The sequence below is a fragment of the Oncorhynchus tshawytscha genome, linkage group LG29, assembly GCF_018296145.1.
Source record: "Oncorhynchus tshawytscha isolate Ot180627B linkage group LG29, Otsh_v2.0, whole genome shotgun sequence".
Classification (NCBI taxonomy): domain Eukaryota; kingdom Metazoa; phylum Chordata; class Actinopteri; order Salmoniformes; family Salmonidae; genus Oncorhynchus; species Oncorhynchus tshawytscha.
Genome location: NC_056457.1, coordinates 24,130,907 through 24,155,228, shown reverse-complemented (window position 1 = coordinate 24,155,228; position 24,322 = coordinate 24,130,907). Strand labels below are relative to the sequence as shown.

The 24,322-nt window shown below is 44.6% G+C and overlaps 1 protein-coding gene across 4 annotated transcripts in view; it reads right to left on the bottom strand.

Moving 5' to 3' along the window:
* Nucleotides 1-24,322, bottom strand: part of LOC112227495 (phospholipid-transporting ATPase IB) — a 139,069-nt gene that overhangs the window by 99,538 nt on the left and 15,209 nt on the right. For 3 of the 4 annotated variants that reach the window (XM_042308838.1, XM_042308840.1, XM_042308837.1), the window contains exons 2-21: nucleotides 18,997-19,141; nucleotides 12,536-12,635; nucleotides 12,215-12,313; nucleotides 11,957-12,002; nucleotides 11,774-11,814; nucleotides 10,786-10,859; nucleotides 10,529-10,598; nucleotides 10,312-10,439; nucleotides 3,335-3,446; nucleotides 2,990-3,158; nucleotides 2,768-2,895; nucleotides 2,600-2,677; nucleotides 2,362-2,495; nucleotides 2,182-2,257; nucleotides 1,947-2,052; nucleotides 1,688-1,770; nucleotides 1,535-1,584; nucleotides 1,373-1,442; nucleotides 1,179-1,263; nucleotides 870-1,009 (exon numbers count right to left, since the gene is read on the bottom strand). In XM_042308838.1, the coding sequence (XP_042164772.1) occupies nucleotides 870-1,009; nucleotides 1,179-1,263; nucleotides 1,373-1,442; nucleotides 1,535-1,584; nucleotides 1,688-1,770; nucleotides 1,947-2,052; nucleotides 2,182-2,257; nucleotides 2,362-2,495; nucleotides 2,600-2,677; nucleotides 2,768-2,895; nucleotides 2,990-3,158; nucleotides 3,335-3,446; nucleotides 10,312-10,439; nucleotides 10,529-10,598; nucleotides 10,786-10,859; nucleotides 11,774-11,814; nucleotides 11,957-12,002; nucleotides 12,215-12,313; nucleotides 12,536-12,635; nucleotides 18,997-19,141 (1,934 nt within the window). Of the gene's footprint in view, nucleotides 1-869; nucleotides 1,010-1,178; nucleotides 1,264-1,372; nucleotides 1,443-1,534; nucleotides 1,585-1,687; nucleotides 1,771-1,946; nucleotides 2,053-2,181; nucleotides 2,258-2,361; nucleotides 2,496-2,599; nucleotides 2,678-2,767; nucleotides 2,896-2,989; nucleotides 3,159-3,334; nucleotides 3,447-10,311; nucleotides 10,440-10,528; nucleotides 10,599-10,785; nucleotides 10,860-11,773; nucleotides 11,815-11,956; nucleotides 12,003-12,214; nucleotides 12,314-12,535; nucleotides 12,636-18,996; nucleotides 19,142-19,775; nucleotides 20,104-24,322 lie in introns of those variants that run through there. The other variant, XM_042308839.1, reaches the window with a different exon arrangement.

Here is a 24,322-nt window from a genome sequence, read left to right as displayed (position 1 = left end):
ACTGACTGAAGGGGATGGAGTGAGGGGTAGTCACTATCTTACCAACCCAATAACACACTGACTGAAGGGGGTGGAATGAGGGGTAGTCACTATCTTACCAACCCAACAACACACTGACTGAAGGGGGTAGAGTGAGGGGTAGTCACTATCTTACCAACCCAACAACACACTGACTGAAGGGGATGGAGTGAGGGGTAGTCACTATCTTACCAACCCAACAACACACTGACTGAAGGGGATGGAGTGAGGGGTAGTCACTATCTTACCAACCCAACAACACACTGACTGAAGGGGATGGAGTGAGGGGTAGTCACTATCTTACCAACCCAACAACACACTGACTGAAGGGGATGGAGTGAGGGGTAGTCACTATCTTACCAACCCAACAACACACTGACTGAAGGGGATGGAGTGAGGGGTAGTCACTATCTTACCAACCCAACAACACACTGACTGAAGGGGGTGGAATGAGGGGTAGTCACTATCTTACCAACCCAACAACACACTGACTGAAGGGGATGGAGTGAGGGGTAGTCACTATCTTACCAACCCAATAACACACTGACTGAAGGGGGTGGAATGAGGGGTAGTCACTATCTTACCAACCCAACAACACACTGACTGAAGGGGGTGGAATGAGGGGTAGTCACTATCTTACCAACCCAACAACACACTGACTGAAGGGGATGGAATGAGGGGTAGTCACTATCTTACCAACCCAACAACACACTGACTGAAGGGGATGGAGTGAGGGGTAGTCACTATATCACCATGCTAGACAGTACAGAGAAATATATATATATATTCGCAATATCTAACTACACATGCAATGCTAATCACTAACCGCTAAGCCCAACCTTAACTCTTACCTTCTCCAGCAGTTCATAGCAGTCCTCTAGTTTCTGGGCCCGGTCTTTGATGATAGTGCTAATCCGGGTGTACTCCTTCAGCCACTCCTGGTATACCCCCTCCTCCAGATCAACATAGGTAAAACACAGAGTCCGCAGGCCTGGGGGGGACAAGGTCAACATGTAATACAGTGGTAATAAGGTAGAAAAAGGGAGTAAAAGGGAAAAATGAATCTTGCAGAGAAAAAGATGGTAAAAAGTTAAGAGAACGTAGACAAAAGATAGCAGGAACAAATATGACCTGCACATTTACAAAGAGAAAGGCCGTACCCTCGGTGGCGAACTGTTCCAGATGTGCCATGGTCAACTCTTTGTACTGAGACGAATCAGTGAGACGCTCAAAGATCACATTATCCTGAAGCACACACCATGACATCATCAACACGCGCCAGTTCATCTTCAATATGAGCAATGCCACTATGGGAATAAACTGTGGTGCATTCAATGACTGGGGTTATACTCACTGCTCCCTTGCAGTACAGACGCAGTTTCCCATCGGGGGTTCGGACCACTACAGACATGCGCTTACGGTTACTGTAGAAAAAGGGAATGACTGTTAAGTGTCTGTGAATGTGTGTGTGTCTTGATTGTGTGTGTGTGTGTGTGTGTGGGGGGGTTTAATTTACCTTGAAAACTCCAGCACATTCAGCAGCTCAAAGCTCTTCTCCTTCCCCCTCTGAAAGACACAAACAAATAGAAAGAATTCAACAGAGAAGAGGATGAATATTTACCTTTCTTCAAATGACGCACTCCATCCCGTGTCTCAAACCCACACTTACAGCTTCCATGATAACGGAGCCAGGAGTCCTTGCTGTGAAAACGAAGCCCAGACCTTTGGCTCCTTTCACCAGAGCTCCTTCATCTGAGGAAAGGAAAACACACATGCAGTTGAGTTGATTCGATTGGCTCTAATGTGTAGTAGCTTGGATGTGATTGGCTCTAAGGTGTTGTAGCTTGGATGTGATTGGTTCTACTGTCTAGTAGCCAAGTTATGATTGGCTCCTAGGTGTATAAGCGGTGTCGTGATAGGCTGTCTACCTGGCGAGGAGGCCTGGTAAATAAGCTGGTCCTCCTCTCTCTCTGGGACCACGGTGTGACACACCGCCATCATCGTCAGGAACTCACAGATTTGAGCAGAGGTCGGCTGGAGAGAGGGAATGAGAGAGAGAGCGAGATCGGGAGAGCGAGCAACAAAGAGAAAGAGTGGTCATACACAGCCCAGTGTCAATCTCTTTCAGTATAATAATGATCATGACAGAAGGGGAACACCTACATGGTTCTTCTCAATGTTCTGGATGAGAGTGGGGTCATCAAACTCTGTGGAGTTAAGACTGCTGGACGGCAGGGGGCTGAGGGAGGAGACGGACAGAATTAAACACTACTAATTGACACTAACTACAGAAAACAAAAATAAAGCACAGCCAAAGGTGAAGAATAAGAGGAGGTCACTGACCTGAAGTCCTCCATGGAACGATCAACATCCAGGTCAGGGAAGTGGCCGTATGTGATCCCAGCGATGGTACACTTCTTGAAGTGCATGACGTTACAGGTGAGAGTTCCTGTCTTATCAGAAAACAGATACTTCACCTGGGAGAGGGGGAAAAGGAAGGATATCCGTTCACAACAGGAATCAACTCTGATTGGTTGAGCTCGGATGTGAACATGATAAAATTGGTGGAGTCCATCCTCACCTGGCCCAGTTCTTCGTTGAGATTGGACGTTCGAGCCATGGCGGGTGTGTCTGTCTCCGCGTAGTACATCTCCACATCCTGACACCAAAACACAGAGAAGTTGGATGAAAGACATCTAAAGACAGCCAAACGCTCTCTAAACACACCCGAGCCTGCGTCCGTGCATACCCAGTTGATGAAGAGGGCCTGTGTGAACTTGACGACCTCCAGAGTGACCAGCAGGCTGATGGGGATGAGGTTGTTGTAGAGGATGATGAAGGTCAGCAGGTTATACCAAAAGTTAGTGGAGATGTCACCTGTAGACACACACACGGTTGTATGGAAGAAGAATAAATGACATGTGTGTGTCCAGGGGTGTGTGTGTGTCCAGGGGAGTGTGTGTATTCTCACCGGCGCGTGACAGGTACCAGCAGGCCTCCTCAGTGTGTTGTTTGTTCCAGATGGAGGCTCCTATAGAGCTCACTAGCGCCATCACCAGGAGGATGCAGAACAGCACCAGGATCTGGACATTGGTCACCCGCTCCACGTTAGAACGCTTCAGAGGGGCCTTGGTCGAGTTCTGGAAGGAACATTCACCACATTATTACATCCTTCATGTGGAACTACAAAACACCCCAAATGGCACAGAGTTCAGGAACTCAGTCGACCGCTATGGAGGAAGAACCGCAAACTCTACAGCCTTCATTAGTGTATTAGAGTTTAGATTTGCTTGATCCAAGGCTTGAAATGTCTCACCTGCATCAGTTTGGAGTCATGTCCAGTGTAGACTATAATACCCACAACCCATTGTGTGTTCCTGAGCTGGGCACCTCGCAGCAGCACCTGGTCAGGACCAAGAGGAACCGCACTGGAAAGAGAACAGTGACGAGCAGGTGGAGGTTCAAAATGATGCAATCCTATGTTAGGTGTGTGTTCAGAGAGAGAGAGAGAGAGGCAGTCATGTAGACGAACAGCTCCTGACTTCTGGTTGCTAAGAGTGAGATTAACAAGATTAAATTAGCAAAACATATATATACGTAATCAAATTGTACAACTAAAGAGCAACACAGGAGGAGAAGATTGACACAGTGCGAGTAAAAAAACTAACTAAATTCAACGCAGCAGCAGTGACTGAGATACACTTTACCCCCCCCATACCGACCACTCCCCCATACCGACCACTCCCCCATACCGACCACTCCCCCATACCGACCACTCCCCCCATACCGACCACTCCCCCATACCGACCACTCACCCCCCCATACCGACCACTCCCCCCATACCGACCACTCCCCCCATACCGACCCCCCCATACCGACCCCCCCCATACCGACCACCCCCACATACCGACCACCCCCCATACCGACCACTCCCCCCATACCGACCACTCCCCCCATACCGACCACTCCCCCCATACCGACCACTCCCCCATACCGACCACTCCCCTCCATACCGACCACTCCCCCATACCGACCACTCCCCCATACCGACCACTCCCCCATACCGACCACTCCCCCATACCGACCACTCCCCCATACCGACCACCCCTTATCCACACCCCCAGTCAACAGGGAGGCTCACATGGGGACACCTACTACAGAGAGCTCTATGGAACCCCTGACACACCCCTCACTGTACCCAGACCCTGTGTACCCCAGCCGCAGACACACCCCTCACTGTACCCAGCCCCAGACCAAGCCGTAAACCCACTATTCTGGTAAAACTCACTGAGGGGGCCATCCTCATTGACTCAAATGGGAAATTCATCCAAGAGGATAAACTCTTCCCCCACCACAAGGTGTCCAAAATATGGATGCACTCCACATCCTTTCCCAGCCTGACTTTGGCATACCAGGCCACATTATTATTCACACCGGCACCAACAACCTGCGAGAGAAGCAGGAGAGAGTAGGCAGCCTGGTCAACAGAGTAGCAGAGAGGGCCTCTGAGTGGTTCTCCAACTCCCACATCACCATCTCCACTCTGCTGCCCCGCAAAGACTTTCATCCCGTATACCATTCAGGAGGTCAATGCTGACATCACCAGAGGGTGTGGCCTACTCACGAACGTGTACCTTGCTCACCACCCCAACAATCACCCCAAAGCACCTGCACGACCACTCCCACCTGAGGAAGCAGACGTATACCATGTTTGCCAAGTCTCTAAAGCAAGTGGCACTTGGTAGACACCCAATACCGCACTGGACAGAGAACCACCCAGAGACCCCTACCAGACCACTGCACCACCAAGGAGCTCCAGGCCCCCTCAACACCCCACCAGACACAGCACACCCCACAGGCCCCACCAGAGCATCACCACCTCCATCGGCGCAGCCAGACTGGACCGGGCCCAGCCTACCACCCCACACCAGACCACCACATCTACCAGACCAGAGAGGAAGCCCCCCCTGCCCAGACCTGGCTCCCCTCCCCTCCACAGGGCCCAACAGCAGGACCAGCGCAGCTACGCAGAGACCCGAGAGGACAGGAGAACTCTGTAGGTTTGTGTGAGATTAAATAGCTCCTCCAATACATCGGCACTGAACACACACACACAGCTACTGTACTAAAAGTTGACTTGTTCAATGAATAGTTACTGTATGTCTTTTATCCTGTTTATCACTCTGAACAACTCAGTAGTTAGTAGTTACTGTATTTCTGTTATTCTGTTTATTACTCTGAACAACTCAGTAGTTAGTAGTTACTGTATTTATGTTATTCTGTTTATTACTCTGAACAACTCAGTAGTTAGTAGTTACTGTATTTATGTTATCCGGTTTGTTACTCTGAACAACTCAGTAGTTAGTAGTTACTGTATTTATGTTATTCTGTTTATTACTCTGAACAACTCAGTAGTTAGTAGTTACTGTATTTATGTTATCCTGTTTATCACTCTGAACAACTCAGTAGTTAGTAGTTACTGTATTTATGTTATCCTGTTTGTTACTCTGAACAACTCAGTAGTTAGTAGTTACTGTATTTATGTTATTCTGTTTATTACTCTGAACAACTCAGTAGTTAGTAGTTACTGTATTTCTGTTATCCTGTTTATCACTCTGAACAACTCAGTAGTTATTAGTTACTGTATTTATGTTATTCTGTTTATTACTCTGAACAACTCAGTAGTTATTAGTTACTGTATTTATGTTATCCTGTTTATTACTCTGAACAACTCAGTAGTAAGAAGTTACTGTATTTCTGACTGTGTTATTCTTTCTTTTTGCAACATGAAAACATTCAGGGCCTAAACTCATTCAGGGCCTAAATTCATTCAGGGCCTAAATTCATTCAGGGCCTAAATTCATTCAGGGCCTAAACTCATTCAGGGCCTAAACTCATTCAGGGCCTAAACTCATTCAGGGCCTAAACTCATTCAGGGCCTAAATTCATTCAGGGCCTAAATTCATTCAGGGCCTAAATTCATTCAGGGCCTAAACTCATTCAGGGCCTAAACTCATTCAGGGCCTAAACTCATTCAGGGCCTAAACTCATTCAGGGCCTAAGAGTTTTACACAGGAGTTTAAATCAAATGTTAAAGACGTTGATGTCATCATTCTGCAGGAGACATGGAGTAAGGCAGACATTGTCACTAACTGTCCCACAGGCTACAGAGAGGTCATTTTGCCGTCACAGAAACACAGCTCTGTCAATAGAGGCAGACACTCCGGAGGATTGATCATTTTCTACAAAACCCAACTACAAAATCTAATTGATCCCCTAAATATCACATTTGGTTAAAATTTTAAAAAATAACTTGTACTGACAGAAATATATGTGTTCTTTGCGCAATATATAACTCCCCCTCAGAATCCCCATATTACTCAGAGGAGATCTTCCCCACCCTTGAGGAAGAGACGTGCCATTTCCAGGCCCAGGGAAATGTGCTCATCTGTGGGGACACAAATGTGAACACAGGAACACTACCTGATCTAACAAGCACATGAGGGGACAGCTTTATTACAGGCCATAGTGTCTCTAACTGTCTTCATCTCCCCCATAGAAACAACAGGGACAGCTTTATTACAGGCCATAGTGTCTCTAACTGTCTTCATCTCCCCCATAGAAACAACAGGGACAGCTTTATAACAGGCCATAGTGTCTCTAACTGTCTTCATCTCCCCCATAGAAACAACAGGGACAGCTTTATAACAGGCCATAGTGTCTCTAACTGTCTTCATCTCCCCATAGAAACAACAGGGACAGCTTTATTACAGGCCATAGTGTCTCTAACTGTCTTCATCTCCCCATAGAAACAACAGGGACAGCTTTATTACAGGCCATAGTGTCTCTAACTGTCTTCATCTCCGCCATAGAAACAACAGGGACAGCTTTATAACAGGCCATAGTGTCTCTAACTGTCTTCATCTCCTCCATAGAAACAACAGTGACAGCTTTATAACAGGCCATAGTGTCTCTAACTGTCTTCATCTCCCCCATAGAAACAACAGGGACAGCTTTATTACAGGCCATAGTGTCTCTAACTGTCTTCATCTCCCCATAGAAACAACAGGGACAGCTTTATTACAGGCCATAGTGTCTCTAACTGTCTTCATCTCCCCATAGAAACAACAGGGACAGCTTTATTACAGGCCATAGTGTCTCTAACTGTCTTCATCTCCCCCATAGAAACAACAGGGACAGCTTTATTACAGGCCATAGTGTCTCTAACTGTCTTCATCTCCCCCATAGAAACAACAGGGACAGCTTTATAACAGGCCATAGTGTCTCTAACTGTCTTCATCTCCCCCATAGAAACAACAGTGACAGCTTTATTACAGGCCATAGTGTCTCTAACTGTCTTCATCTCCCCCATAGAAACAACAGGGACAGCTTTATAACAGGCCATACTGTCTCTAACTGTCTTAATCTCCCCCATAGAAACAACAGTGACAGCTTTATAACAGGCCATAGTGTCTCTAACTGTCTTAATCTCCCCATAGAAACAACAGTGACAGCTTTATAACAGGCCATAGTGTCTCTAACTGTCTTCATCTCCCCCATAGAAACAACAGGGACAGCTTTATAACAGGCCATAGTGTCTCTAACTGTCTTCATCTCCCCCATAGAAACAACAGTGACAGCTTTATAACAGGCCATAGTGTCTCTAACTGTCTTCATCTCCCCCATAGAAACAACAGTGACAGCTTTATAACAGGCCATAGTGTCTCTAACTGTCTTAATCTCCCCCATAGAAACAACAGTGACAGCTTTATAACAGGCCATAGTGTCTCTAACTGTCTTCATCTCCCCCATAGAAACAACAGTGACAGCTTTATAACAGGCCATAGTGTCTCTAACTGTCTTCATCTCCCCCATAGAAACAACAGTGACAGCTTTATAACAGGCCATAGTGTCTCTAACTGTCTTCATCTCCTCCATAGAAACAACAGGGACAGCTTTATAACAGGCCATAGTGTCTCTAACTGTCTTCATCTCCCCCATAGAAACAACAGGGACAGCTTTATAACAGGCCATAGTGTCTCTAACTGTCTTCATCTCCTCCATAGAAACAACAGGGACAGCTTTATAACAGGCCATAGTGTCTCTAACTGTCTTCATCTCCCCCATAGAAACAACAGGGACAGCTTTATTACAGGCCATAGTGTCTCTAACTGTCTTCATCTCCCCCATAGAAACAACAGTGACAGCACCGTCAACAAAAACAGAAGGGATCTGTTGCAGCTCTGTTGAAGCCTGGGTCTGTACTTTGTCAATGGTAGGTTACGGGGGGACTCTTTGGGGAGATTCACCTACTGCTCACCTCTTGGCCAGAGCACAGTAGACTATATGATTACAGACATTGACCCTTCCTCTCTCAGCTCATTCACTGTCAAGCCACTAACACCTCTGTCTGATCACAACCAAATTACATTGTTCCTCAAAAGAACAGACATGGAAACAACCAGACATTCACAGCCCAGTAATCTGTACAACATCAGACATTCACAGTCCAGTAATCTGTACAACATCAGACATTCACAGTCCAGTAATCTGTACAACATCAGACATTCACAGTCCAGTAATCTGTACAACATCAGACATTCACAGCCCAGTAATCTGTACAACATCAGACATTCACAGCCCAGTAAACTGTACAACATCAGACATTCACAGCCCAGTAATCTGTACAACATCAGACATTCACAGTCCAGTAAACTGTACAACATCAGACATTCACAGTCCAGTAATCTGTATAACATCAGACATTCACAGTCCAGTAATCTGTACAACATCAGACATTCACAGTCCAGTAATCTGTACAACATCAGACATTCACAGCCCAGTAAGCTGTACAACATCAGACATTCACAGTCCAGTAATCTGTACAACATCAGACATTCACAGTCCAGTAATCTGTACAACATCAGACATTCACAGTCCAGTAATCTGTACAACATCAGACATTCACAGTCCAGTAATCTGTACAACATCAGACATTCACAGTCCAGTAATCTGTACAACATCAGACATTCACAGCCCAGTAATCTGTACAACATCAGACATTCACAGTCCAGTAATCTGTACAACATCAGACATTCACAGCCCAGTAATCTGTACAACATCAGACATTCACAGCCCAGTAATCTGTACAACATCAGACATTCACAGCCCAGTAATCTGTACAACATCAGACATTCACAGCCCAGTAATCTGTACAACATCAGACATTCACAGTCCAGTAATCTGTACAACATCAGACATTCACAGTCCAGTAATCTGTACAACATCAGACATTCACAGCCCAGTAATCTGTACAACATCAGACATTCACAGCCCAGTAATCTGTACAACATCAGACATTCATACAGATGGGCCCAAAACAACACAGAAAAATATCAGAAAGCAACTTGTAACTAAAATATCCAAACACTCTTAGATAACTGTCTGAATACCACATTCACTCACAGTCAAGAAGGCATCAATCTGGCAGTAAAAAACATCAACTATATATTCAGGCAAACAGCAAAAGAATGCACAATTGAAATTGCTTAAAAAAACTAACCAAAAAAGACCACAGATGACAACTGGATTGATGCAGATTATAATTTTACAAGGAGAAAAACAAAAGCACAGAGACCCAAATAATTATGAATTACGCCTTAATTACTGTGAGACTTAAACTCTATAAAAGTACACTCAGAACCAAAAAAAAACACAGTACAACAGCAAGCATCTGACAGTGAGGAGTCCATAAACACAAATAACTTCTGGCAAAATTGGAATTAGCGATAGAAAATGGAGAGATATGGAAGACCCATTTACAACACTCTACAACACTGTTCACATTGATGCAAACGCAGAACAACGCCAAATTCATGAGAAGTTTAATGGACTAGAAAAATCTATAAAGGACAATCAAAATCCACTGGACTCCCCAATTCCTGACCAGGAGCTCTATAAGAAACGTCAGGCACCTCAAATTTAAAACAGCATGCGGACCTGATGGAGTCCTAAATGAGATGCTCAAACTCACTAGTGCAACATTTCAACTGGCTATATTAAAACGGTTTAATTTGATCCGGAGTGTAGGTTATTTCCCTGACACCTGGAATCAAGGCCTCATAACCCCAATCTTAAAGAATGGAGACAAATTTGACCACAAATTTGAGCACATGGCCTACAGCAGAGCCTGGGCCTTGCTAGAGCAGTACTGCCAGACCTGGGCTCTGGCAGTAAACCCCAAAAATAATATAAATATAAGAGAGAGAGCGAAAGAGCGAGAGAGATCCGTACTTTTGGTTGTCCAGGCGTAGAGTCCCAGTGAAGTCATACAGGTGTCTGTTGGGCTCTTCACACTCCAGACGGCCAGAGAGACCCATCAGCTCCTCCAGAGACTGGAGACCAGCTGTGAGAGGGAGACCCTGAAATACACACACACACACAGTCCCATCACCAGCTCCTCCGGAGGTCGATAAAGCACAGCGTTGGGGTCATTCCGCACGCATCTCACCTGTCTGATTTTCAGGTTGGTTTCTCCGTCCAGGTTGGAGGTCTCAGTATAACACATGGCCTGAGGCTCACTGTGGAGAGGGATGGAGTCCAACTTTACCACAACATTCATCTATGCAACGGTCAAATGACAATATTGAATCATTGAACATAATGGTGACAACCCTCAATGTCTCCCCTATTACTAGCTTGACAACACTGATCAAACACCACTTTAACTAACACTGACCACACAAAAACACAAGACTGCAAACCAACCTGGAGGACACTATGACCATGTCAGCTGGAAGATGCTGCCCATTGGTCACCTTCACTATGTCTCCTACTGCCACCTTGTGGCCAGGACACAGAAATGCAACAGCATGAGGTGAGAATGACATTGAAAATGGATGGGGGGGAAATAGAGAGAGAGGGAGGGATGATGGAGAGAGGGAGGGATGATGGAGAGAGGGAGGGATGATGGAGAGATGGTAGGATGGTGGAGAGAGGGAGAGATGGTGGAGAGAGGGAGGGATGGTGGAGAGAGGGAGGGATGGTGGAGAGAGGGAGGGATGGTGGAGAGAGGGAGGGATGGTGGAGAGAGGGAGGGATGGTGGAGAGAGGGAGGGATGATGGAGAGAGGGAGGGATGATGGAGAGAGGGAGGGATGATGGAGAGAGGGAGGGATGATGGAGAGAGGGAGGGATGATGGAGAGAGGGAGGGATGATGGAGAGATGATGAGAGAGGGAGGGATGGTGGAGAGAGGGAGGGATGGTGGAGAGAGGGAGGGATGATGGAGAGAGGGAGGGATGATGGAGAGAGGGAGGGATGATGGAGAGATGATGGAGAGATGATGGAGAGATGATGAGGGATGGTGGAGAGAGGGAGGGATGATGGAGAGAGGGAGGGATGATGGAGAGAGGGAGGGATGATGGAGAGAGGGAGGGATGATGGAGAGAGGGAGGGATGATGGAGAGAGGGAGGGATGATGGAGAGAGGGAGGGAGAAAGTGACAGTGAGCAGCAAGTAGCTTTACTGTGGATGTTTAAGTCTGACGTGTCCCTCGGTCAGAGCAAGCTCAGCATTAGATAGAAAGGATACTCAACAACGTGAAGAAATATGCCAGAGAACATTCTGGAGAGGTACAGAATGAGCCATGCAGTCTTAGTTAGGACATTTTCCATGTTCAGGTGTGTTGTGGAAAGTGTGGGCTCCATCCATAACCACTAGTCAGACAGGCTGTTGAGAGGATGAGGGTAATGGTACCTGTTTCCATATGACAGTCTGCCAGGCTCCATTCCTCAGAACTGAGACACAATGACAACAGAGCTGTTAGCCTAAACACGTCATATACTGCTGCTCTTCCCTAAAGCACAACTGTCTATTCCCATAAGCTACATGGAATTCACTCATGAAACTGACTAGCACGGCTTCACACATGTCCAATACCTGTGGTCTTTTTCTTGTTGACTGTGTTGTCTGCCTTGTGTCTTTGCTGTAAAGAGACAGAGAGGGGGGTGAGCTCCTTACCAGTCTCCCTCCCTTTTTCTCTCACATTAGATGCACAAGAATGGCACTGTGCCGGCTAAGCAATTGTTTTGGAACAGAGGTGGAGATTTATAAACTCTGCAGGATGTTGTTCTACAGCGGAGGAGTTGACCTTTGACTGCTGACCCGTGACTGCTGACCTGTGTCCGTCCTACTTACATAGTCCTCTATGATCTCTTTGATCCCAGCCACAGTGAGGATGAAGATGAGTGGTACCAGAGTGGTGTAGCGACCCGTAGGAGACACATCAGGGATTTGCTGAGAGGAAGAGCGCAGAGACAATGTTGAAGAAACGCTGACGGTTTGGTTAGACACGGTCAGGTTGTCAGTGCAGTTTACAGATAGAAATGTAATGGATAGAGCTGATTTGTTTCATAGTTCTACTCCACAGAGAATCATATCTTGTCAACACATTTCTATCTGAATGCTCCAGGACGTTGCTCCCTCCAGAGTAAACCACAGGTACTGGGCGTGGCCTACCTGCATCAGGGCGATGAAGAGGAAGAAGGCATTGGCGGCCCGGCGGATTTGCTCGTACAGGAAACGAGGCAGGAAGGTGAGCACGCCATACTTAGTGGTACTGAGAAGCCGGAGAAGTCGGAGGAGGAGGGATACATGTACAACACAGGGTTAGTCACCACGGTAATGAAACACACATACGCACACCAAGAAAGTAATCCCCCTTGGGCTGGGAGTATACTGTAGACAAAAAGAGGGAGTTTGATTTGACTTTCTCGGTGTTCTCCAAGGTAACACAGAGGTAACACAGAGGTAGTCACTAGAGTTTAAATCCCTTCTTCAAAACATTCTTCAAAAATCTCTACTAAAATGATCGATGCACATGAAACCCCATTACAGAGACGACACAATTAGACTCAAAATGTCCTATGGCGGTGAAATGGGAATATTTAAGATGAATAACGTTAATATTCAGTTAATTGTAATTAACAATGATTAGCATATTCATGTTTTCCCTTTTCTGTAATGCACATGATTTCCAGTGTTCTATTTGTGACACTCATTTGTGTACTGATTGATGGTCACTAGACCGGATCTTCTGGATTGTTCTCATATCGTTAACAGTGACGTGAGAGCTCCTGAAGGTGTAAGGACCGAGGACACACTGATTCTTATAGTGTTGAGGACAATATGAATACTGTGTGATTCTGTAGCAGCAGGCAACGACAGTGCCTTCTGTTTTGACTTGGTACAATCCTCTCAGGCTGATGTTTGGAGAACATTGAGTGGTGTCTGGTTAGAAGAGAAAAAGGCCCGTCTCCAGGAGCTGCATGTTGCAACTTGCAATTGAACGGAAATGATTTTGATCTGTTTTCAACGGCTGCCCTCCTTTTTGTTCAACTGGAAATTCCTGTTACAGGCAGCAAAACATTACCGGATCAGGTGGCACTTTACTATAGCTAGCATTATAACATGGCTATAACACTGTCATGACACACATTTAGAGCGGTTGGATATATTATTATGGCTGGTTATGACACCTACATAAGAGAGTCAAAACCCACCACACAAAGAAAGACATTCCATTACACCATAGCCTACATGGCAACAGTATGTTATTTCAACATGTTCTGAAGCCCACAGACCTCCACCGTCTCTGTTTCATCGGTCCGTCTCTGGCGGTCTGGAAAAGGCTTTTTCTCGGCGTGGCCCTTAAAAAAATGGTCTCCCTGCAACGAGCCCACAGTCACACACAAAGACCAGGATATCTAATAGCAGACGCAACAGCTGAACCGGATACGCACGCGCACACACACACACACACACACACACACACACCTTCTTCTGGTACTACAGTGTGTTGAGATAAGCACATCTGACCCACACATTAAAGAGACAAATGATGAAGTGTATTTTCTTAGTCCAAGTTAAGTGACACAGGATGGTCATAATTCTTTATGACATTGCCATAAAGAGTATTTTATACAAGTTATTTAAAATATGATGGGAAAAAAACATGACCGTAAAGAACTCATTACAACAACAAAGGACGTAAGAAACAAACTTTCAAACGAAAGGAAACTTCTTGTCAGGGAAAAAACACATTTGAATAAATGCAGGTGTCATAACCAGCCATAAAATAACACAATATATGTCACAGGTGTAAATATATGGGTCATGACAGTGTTTTGACCATTTATGACAGGTTATGACAAGTTATGTCAGCTGTTATGACACATTATGACATGGTTATGACCGCGGCATAACATGTTATGGGGTTGGGTGTCAAGTAAAGGGTTTACCAAGGATCTATTATGGGCTGCACACCTTCACACTCCTGCAAATGGACCGAACCTCACTGTTCAAAGCTTTATATTTAGACCAAACCTCCTAAATAGGGGTGTATGAGGCCTTGGAAGGCTCACCTTGTCAGTCAATCACCTGTATGGCTCAGACAACAGCAATTATTAGCATTGATAATAGCCAACAACTGTAAGAGTTTTTTGAGAGACAAACATAACTACCAGTCTTCCCTTCAGGGCTCGTCGTTATCCTGGCCAATATAGCTAAGTCAAGGGTGTGTTTGTGTGTACGTTTGTGTGTAAGAGAGTATCTAAATCCTCCATCACATGTAAATCTCCTTGGAGATGAGCCCACAGTCACACACAAAGACCAGGACATCAAATAGCAGACATAACAGCACCTGCTGACCCAGATACACACACCTTCTTCTGGTACCTCAGTGTGTTCATACCTCATCTTATTCACACTTTAAACCTGCTTATATCTAATCTATTTTATATCTAATCTAACAGACAAATGATACCACACACACAAGTTCTGTCAAAGTAGTTGGTTGCTAGTGGAAAAATGTTTGTTTATAATGTGGCCATGTAATTGCTGTGATGGTATCAGAGCAGTTTATGGTTGTGGTAATTACAGTATATTGAGATGTAACAGATCTAAGGTGGTTGTCTGAGTGTTACTGTGGTTACTGTGTTTGTTAATGAGTTATGATTGCGCCTAGAGACTGATGTATGGTCTGTTTTTACATTTCTTCCCTAATGGTTAAGGTTAGGAAACTGTCGAGTTTAAGCTGATCTTAGAGCAGTGTCTAGGGACAACATCTACGCCAAGTATTCGTTGACGGCGGTTGTGTTGCTGTGGCAACTGATTGATAGGTAGAGGAGATTTTCACTCATGCACAGGGACAAAGGGACACAGATACACAGGGACACAATACCTCAATTACCTCGACTAACCGGTACCCCGCACATCGACTCACTATTGTTATTTTACTGCTGCCGTTTAATTATGTTAAGTAAAAAAATAAATGCTTTTTTAAATTATCTATTTGTTTCTTAAAAACTTCTTAAAGCACTGTTGGTTAAGGGCTTGTAAGTAAGCAATTCACTGTAAGGTTTACAGCTGTTGTATTCAGAGCATGTGACAAATAGAATTTGATTTAACTCAGGGACGTGAAGAAAACATGTAGTGAAGGCAGAGAAGAGGTGGAAGAGGAAAACAGAAGAGGTGGAAGAGGAAAACAGAAGAGGAAAACAGAAGAGGAAAACAGAAGAGGAAAACAGAAGAGGAAAACAGAAGAGGTGGAAGAGGAAAACAGAAGGGGTGGAAGAGGAAAACAGAAGGGGTGGAAGAGGAAAACAGAAGAGGAAAACAGAAGGGGTAGAAGAGGAAAACAGAAGGGGTGGAAGAGGAAAACAGAAGAGGAAAACAGAAGAGGTGGAAGAGGAAAACAGAAGAGGGAAACAGAAGGGGTAGAAGAGGAAAACAGAAGAGGGAAACAGAAGGGGTAGAAGAGGAAAACAGAAGAGGGAAACAGAAGGGGTAGAAGAGGAAAACAGAAGAGGGAAACAGAAGGGGTAGAAGAGAAAACAGAAGAGGGAAACAGAAGGGGTAAAGAGGAAAACAGAAGGGGTGGAAGAGGAAAACAGAAGAGGTGGAAGAGGAAAACAGAAGAGGTGGAAGAGGAAAACAGAAGAGGTAGAAGAGGAAAACAGAAGAGGAAAACAGAAGAGGAAAACAGAAGGGGTGGAAGAGGAAAACAGAAGAGGAAAACAGAAGAGGGAAGAGGAAAACAGAAGGGGTGGAAGAGGAAAACAGAAGAGGTGGAAGAGGAAAACAGAAGAGGTGGAAGAGGAAAACAGAAGAGGTGGAAGAGGAAAACAGAAGAGGTGGAAGGAAAACAGAAGGGGTGGAAGAGGAAAACAGAAGAGGAAAACAGAAGAGGTGGAAGAGGGAAACAGAAGAGGTGGAAGAGGAAAACAGAAGAGGTGGAAGAGGAAAACAGAAGAGGTGGAAGAGGAAAACAGAAGAGGTGGAAGAGGAAAACAGAAGAGGTGGAAGAGGAAAACAGAAGAGGTGGAAGAGGAAAACAGAAGAGGTGGAAGAGGAAAACAGAAGAGGTGGAAGAGGAAAACAGAAGAGGTGGAAGAGGAAAACAGAAGAGGTGGAAGAGGAAAACAGAAGAGGAAAACAGAAGAGGAAAACAGAAGAGGAAAACAGAAGAGGTGGAAGAGGAAAACAGAAGAGGTGGAAGAGGAAAACAGAAGAGGTGGAAGAGGAAAACAGAAGAGGTGGAAGAGGAAAACAGAAGAGGTGGAAGAGGAAAACAGAAGGGTGGAAGAGGAAAACAGAAGAGGAAAACAGAAGAGGTGGAAGAGGAAAACAGAAGAGGTGGAAGAGGAAAACAGAAGAGGTGGAAGAGGAAAACAGAAGAGGTGGAAGAGGGAAACAGAAGAGGTGGAAGAGGAAAACAGAAGAGGTGGAAGAGGAAAACAGAAGGGGTGGAAGAGGAAAACAGAAGAGGAAAACAGAAGAGGAAAACAGAAGAGGTGGAAGAGGAAAACAGAAGGGGTGGAAGAGGAAAACAGAAGAGGAAAACAGAAGAGGAAAACAGAAGAGGTGGAAGAGGAAAACAGAAGAGGTGGAAGAGGAAAACAGAAGAGGAAAACAGAAGAGGAAAACAGAAGAGGAAAACAGAAGAGGAAAACAGAAGAGGTGGAAGAGGAAAACAGAAGAGGTGAGGGGATAAACCTATAGGAATTTAATCTCAGAGTAATCAATAAGACCAGTGAAGCACTAAAACACAAAACACAGACATACACAGGGCATGGCTCCAGAGACAGACTGTCCAATCACAGGCCAGTAAAGGGTCTGGTGATCCAATGAGACAATTTGACGAAGGCCCACCTTAATCTCATGAACGGACCTGAAATAGGCCCCTTTCAGAGCAGAATTGAATCTCCTGACAGTAAAGACAGATCGGTGAGGTGTGTTTGCCGATTGCCCCACGTAACTAGGACCTGATGGATTCTATAGGCGGCAGGGTAATGTTCAGGAGGGCGTAGTCTCCTAAATGTTCCAGATAGAGTTGTAGGGCATATAATGCCAACACGATTTCCTATTCTACATAACAGAGAAGCGTAACTATTCTACAAACGTTCTATTTGAACATTCCTGCACACCACTGAGCTGCACACCACTGAGCTGCACACCACTGAGCTGCACACCACTGAGCTGCACACCACTGAGCTGCACACCACTGAGCTGCACACCACTGAGCTGCACACCACTGAGCTGCACACCACTGAGCTGCACACCACTGAGCTGCACACGACTGAGCTCAACCCTATATCTCCTCAAGTTAACATAAATACACTGAGGGGTAATAACCAATGTAAAACAATACATTGGTCTGCAAAGCTCTACGACTCAACATTTATAGCTCCAGTGTCGTCGTCACCATCGAATATGCAGCCGACAGCTGGGAGGGTGTTTGTCAAAGAGATCCCACACAAATGAAGATTCCGTTTGGGCCCTACCCAGAACCCTGCCCATGAGAGATAGCCACACACCAACTCATTAACCAACTGGTTGTGAATGTTTTCGCTTTAGAGACTGGATTTGTTAAGGCCAGATCCTCTGCTTACCAGGGTTGGGAACAATTTAAATTCCAGGGAATTCAGAAGGTAAGCCAAATTCCAATTCCAATTTTTCCTAATTGAAAAGCATAAAAGATCATTGTAATTTCAGAGTACTTCCTAAATTGAAGGAATGAGTATCCATTTTAAAATGTAGTGTGAGAAGGTTGTTTGCTTCACCTGATCAGGACAGCACAGAGTAAAATGACCAGTGACCAGACCTGGATCATACTGTAGATCTTGTTAGATTTGGGGATATTTTTCCTGAGCAAAACAAATTTCTTTCAAACTTTGAATGGAACCTGTTCTATTCTATTTCATGCTAGACTACTAAATCTCTTCCATTACCATCTGAGGTAGTTCTATTAACTCTCTGTAGTTACCTTTCTTTCAGTGCCTGCTTTAAAAATACATGAGTCATTATCGATTAAAGGAATAGTTCACCCAAATTACAAAATTACACATTGGTTTCCTGACCCTGTAAGTAGTATATGGACAAGGTATGACAGAAATCCATGATTTAGTTTAGTTTCCCAGGCACTGTTTCCACATGCTAACAATTTAGCATTTGTGGCACAAATCCCATTCAAGTCATGGGACCGATCATGTCCAAATCAACCGAAAATATCTTAAATTGATTGTGAAGCTCAACAAAAAACCTTAGATGTTTTGATATGATGTGCAAAAAAAATGCTAAAATTGGTCACATGACAGTAGCCTAAATGTTCATGTGAAGCACTTTCCTCAGACTGACACTAACAGGGGAGTCCTAAAACAACAACCCGCTGATACCTTTCTCCAATCATCGGAGGTCATTTAATACATAATTGATTAAAATTTACAACCATAATTTACTGTTCAGTAAATGGCCCATTATCTCCTATAGCCTATCAATAATAAGACCATTGGGCAATCAAAAATAAAAAAAACAAATTCCTAAAAGTATCAACAAACTGTATTGTAGGCAATCATAATATCACAAACCGTCTGGAAAGGCAGACTTGATGATAAAGATGCTGTAGCCAGATTAAATTTTACCTGACATGGTTATCACAGAACTTGGTGTTCTGAGGTTGGTTGAGCAGAATCGTCCGCGCCGTGGCATCTGTGGGATCCGCCTGAGAAGTAGTCCCAGACATCTCATCATCTGCCTTGTGGTAGCCGGCGGATGAGCAAGAGGGTCCTGCACGGTTCGATTGATGGGAGAAAGATAAGGCTAGGGTAAGTATGTGTGTGGGGGAGACAGAGACATACGAGACGTTGTTTACAGTTAAACAGCGGAGGGCATAAATAACAGGTAGGTAGGTAGGGCTAACTGTATTCTGATGTAAACTGGCGGTCGATGTCAATGAATTCCCCCCTCCCCATTCCAAACAGCCCCTCTTCTTTCAGTGCGCTCTCGTCTCGCTCGATGCTGTTGCACCATCACCAATACACACACAAGCCGCTCAACGCCCACGGGACCATCTGTATAGAATGTGCTGAGGGATGTACAATGTTCAAACAAACACCGTTGGTTTGACTCCTTTTATCGTTGCGGAAACCTTGTGTATTTGTTTATCTAACACAATTGGGGACTTGTTACATCGTCCTATGTGCGCACAGAGCACCTGCATTATCACCCAAGAGAACCTGAACCGACGCGGCATGAATCGCGCGGCACTGCTTCCATACTGGGTCACACCTCTTTTGTGGTTGTCTCGTTTAAAATCAAGGCGAATCAACGACTCGCACACCCACTGAGCGTCGGAGGAACATTTTCTATCATCGCGCTAAATAACGGAGGGGGGAGTTCCGGACGTTGCGGAATAGTTTACCCAGCTGGCACAACGAGCCTCGACGAGGACAGCTGGAGCACGCCCGTCACTCGTGTCCTTTCCCTCCGCCTCGCTGTTGAGTAAGCTCCCGAGTCCTGGTTGTGAGAATACCCCAAGCCCACAGACCTCCGCCGCCTCCGTTTCATCGGGCCGTCTCTGGCGGTTTAGAAAAGCCTTTTTCTCGGCATGGCCATTAAAAATTGCCTCCCTGCAACGCGGATTAGATGATGCTCCGAAACCAGACAACCGTCCCAGTCTCCGGCTAAGGCTTGACTACGGGTGTTTCCATCTGAGCGCGGGCTGAGGGCTCCGGATTTAAAGGGACAGTAGCCCCCTGAGCGAGGCTGGTATAGTGTCTGCTGTCTGGCATATTTTTTTGCAGGCTTGTTTTACCAGTTTATTTTACACTTGTAAGGGGACGCGTCATCCATCAAGAGATCACGTTCCTCATTTTCCCACACTGTTTCCTGGGACCTTATACGGTTCAGTCACTACATTCACTATTCAGGGCAGGCTATATGAAATCATAGCCACAAACTGCAATATTGGCCCTACTGCAGCTCAATTTCTAACTAATTTCAGGTTCTACTCCAAACTTCACTAGCAATACAATTGGCAATCAATTCTTACAAGATTGGGCCCTGTTTGGATCGCCTTGTGGGGCTGGAATTGAAAACATCCATCATTATTCCATCAATAATTCAGAAAAATAATACAAGGCAGCAGAGCTTTCCCTCTGTGTGCTAAGTTATTTCTGTGTGTAGCCTCTGTCAAATGACTAGGCTGAAATGGCCCGTTTGAAAGCAGAACAGATGGTCATTACAGCCCCTGATAGCATCAATATTCATACACATCCTGTTTTCCACTGGAATGGGGACATGGACACATGTCTAGGAGGAGTGGAGATCACAGATCTGTTAGGCAGATCAGGTAAGCATCCAGCATGCAGGAAGGGACATATGAACCACATACAGGTGTCACAGTGTGTGCAGGCTTAGAAACAATTTATGCTTGATCTGAAAATGTGGTCGAAGGCTCCGTATGGAGGTTGTGACGCAGTTGTGGACCCTCCAGAGGCTTGCAGAGGCCAAATTGATCTCCGTACTGCATCGCCGGGCACCTCCCAAATTTTGTAACAATGCGGAGGGTAGAGATCCGCATTGACATGATTGGTTGACGGTAGGTGGGGGCAGGAGGTCCTGTATAAACACAAACTTACATCCTTGACAACTTCCTTCTCAACAGCTCAACGCTGCTCCGTGAAGCGCAAGAAGAATGAATGCCCTGACTACTGCAGAGGCCGTATCCCTGTAAATGCTTCACGGCCAATGCAGACGTCAGATTGACCATGCAGTGCCTTTTAGGACTGGAACACAATCCTGCACACATAGCAGACATCCAGGACCAAATGTTCCAACCGCTCATAAAGATTCATGCAGGGAGCCTCCTGGTCATCTGGGGCTAGTTCACAGGAGACCGAACGGGTCAAAGGTCATCTGAGCAGACTGATCACTGTGGTCACGTTCCCCTGCTCAGACGTTGCACGCATCAACCAATGGTTGCCTGCCACGTCGTTAGGCACCAGATTGCTATAAAATGTGGTTAGCTGATAAGTAAAATGCCTATCCAGGCGTTGTAGGATCTGGCATGTGTCAGAAATGCTTGCGCAGAGGAACGCACCATGTGTCTCTTCTCTTAGTGGCTTATTGCACAGTAACCAACAGCACAATAAATCACCTCCCACCATCTCACAGCTCACTGGGGAGAGAGAGGAGGAGAGGAGGTTGTGATCACGTAGGAGTGTACATTTTTAGCAGAGGATGCAACAAGGTGAAAGACAATGCAGTGAAGAAGGAATAAGACAGCTACAGGGCCTCATGATGATTTGTTTTGATTAGGGCTGACCCCGACTAAAACAAGTATTGGTCAATTGAAAGTCATCTGTTCTTTTGACAAGTCGATTTGGTCGACATTATTAAACGTGTATTCTTCCATATGTAGACACACACCATGTATGCATTGAGCTTGTCTGATGCTTTAATAAGCACACTGTTTGATAAAATAAGACACACATGACTCAAGAGGGAGCCAGAGATCATGATAACCAGAAGAAAAAACCTTAACCTGTCCAGACCATCCTCCTCTGCTCCTACTGGCTTTCTCAGATTCTTCCGCTACTCTCCGGTAATAGGCTACACCCGGAGTCAGCAAACTTTCTCATTTCTCATCAAACTTTCCAATTTATCTTACCATTTCTACTGAACTGTGTGCCAGTTATGGTTTTCATATGCACATTTTCATGGAACAGTTTAATTTAATTTATAATAACGTCTTCGTATCTCAAAATCATTGTCATGTGGTTAATCAAAATTCAATCCAAATCTAAATGAAAATGACACAAACCTAAAAAGTCACTTCTATTGCCAACTACTGTATGTAAAAATAGCCGATAAAGCCAAATAATAAAAACACTGCAGCCTGCAGGTAGAAAGTATCCTGATAAAAAAATAAATATCCTGTAAATCACATTGGCTACACATGGCCTGTCTGCAACAAACTTGAACCATTCAACTTGGGTCTGTCAAGGCAAAGGGGGGCTACTTTGAAGAATCTCGAATATAAAATATATTTTGATTTGTTTAACACTTTTTTGGTTACTACATGATTCCATATGTGTTATTTAATAGTTTGTGTTTACTATTATTCTACAATGTAGAAAATAGTAAAAATAAAAAACCCTTGAATGAGTAGGTGTGTCCAAACATTTGACTGGTACTGTATATACAGTATATATATATATATATACACACACACAGTGGGGCAAAAAAGTATTTAGTCAGTCACCAATTGTGCAAGTTCTCCCACTTAAAAAGATGAGAGAGGCCTGTAATTTTCATCATAAGTACACTTCAACAATGACAGACAAAATGAGAGAATAAAATAAAATAACACCGCAATGTTTATATCCCAGGACAAATTAGCTAGCAACAGCAAGCTAGCTAAATAGGACAAATTAGCTAGCAAGTGCAAGCTAGCTAGCTAAATTGCCATAAATGTTTAATGCTTTTCGACCTGTCCCCAAATTAATGTAATTGGTTCAGAGTTTGATTAGATATTTTAACCTGCGTTTCATGATCGCGTTTGGTGTGGGGGGACAAAATATATTTATGCACGATGGAGCATGATGGTGCACGATGGAGCATGATGGTGCACGTGCACAGCCGGTTTGGGTTCCGTGTCAGCAGACACCCTGCCTCTGTGGCGTGGTGACTGTATTACCACCACACTACCACCACACACAAGTCATGAATGCAGTCAAATTCCACATGGTTGTTTAGTCATGGTAATTAGGCTTCTCCAAGCTCTGTTGCTGCTGATGGTCATTAGTAGCCTACCAAACTTGCTAACTGCCTGGTACTCAGCACTCTATGGTCCCTCTAATCACTTTGACATCAATGCAAATGTAATCAAAAATCTAATCAAACACTTCATGAGCTCATGTTGCGCAACATTTCTATAGGCTATGCTATTGTGTGAGAATACAGAGCGATGGCCTCTATTAAAAAGAGGAGGTTTTCAGTTTTCTATAGACTAGGCCTAATATATTTATTTCTCAACTTTCCTAATATTAAGCACATTACTTGTCTTTACGGGAGTATAGCCTACCTGGCTGGCATGAAAATGAACCACGGGAAAAGCGTCCTCCATTCGCTATTTATGTCATCTATGCACTTAAATAGCGAATGGAGGATGCTTTTCCCGTGGTTCATTTTCATGCCAGCCAGGTAGGCTATACTCCCGTAAAGACAAGTAATGTGCTTAATATTAGGAAAGTTGAGAAATAAATATATTACATACCTTTTTTTAGAAACTTTTTCAAATCATAGTCCCAGACCTGTAGCCTAGACCATATTTTATTGTTTTATTTAACTAAGCAAGTCAGTTAAGAACAAATTGTTATTTACAATGACGGCCTACCCCGGCCAAACCCTCCCTTAACCCGGATGATGCTGGGCCATTTGTGTGCCACCATATGGGACTCCCAATCACGGCCGGTTGTGATACAGCCTGGAATCGAACCAGGGTCTGTAGTGACACCTCTAGCACTGAGATGCAGTGCCTTAGACTGCTGTGCCACTTGGGAGCCCATAAGCCTCTGTTTTGATAAGGTTTGCATCACAACTAAAGTGGCCAAATAACTTCTTAAAATTAAGCACATTAATCAGCATTACAATGGGTGTAGAGCCTAATTGGCATACATTCGCGCTTATAGCCTACTGCCATGTGTGCATTGCTGTTCTTGTAATGTGAAAAAAATAGCCCAATAATTTATAAAAAATGTAAAGCTAAACGTTCTGATGTGTTGCGTCAGCCTTATAGCGTAAAAAAGTTTTTTTGATGCTAGTGGTTGTATTCATTTGGGATCTATCGCATCCCACAACTGTCCCAGACTATGTTTGGAATATTTATTTATTGGACAGAATCGGGCAACTTTTGTATTCTGGGGGATAGTAGATTGACATAAGCTAGTGCTTTTGCTGTTCGTT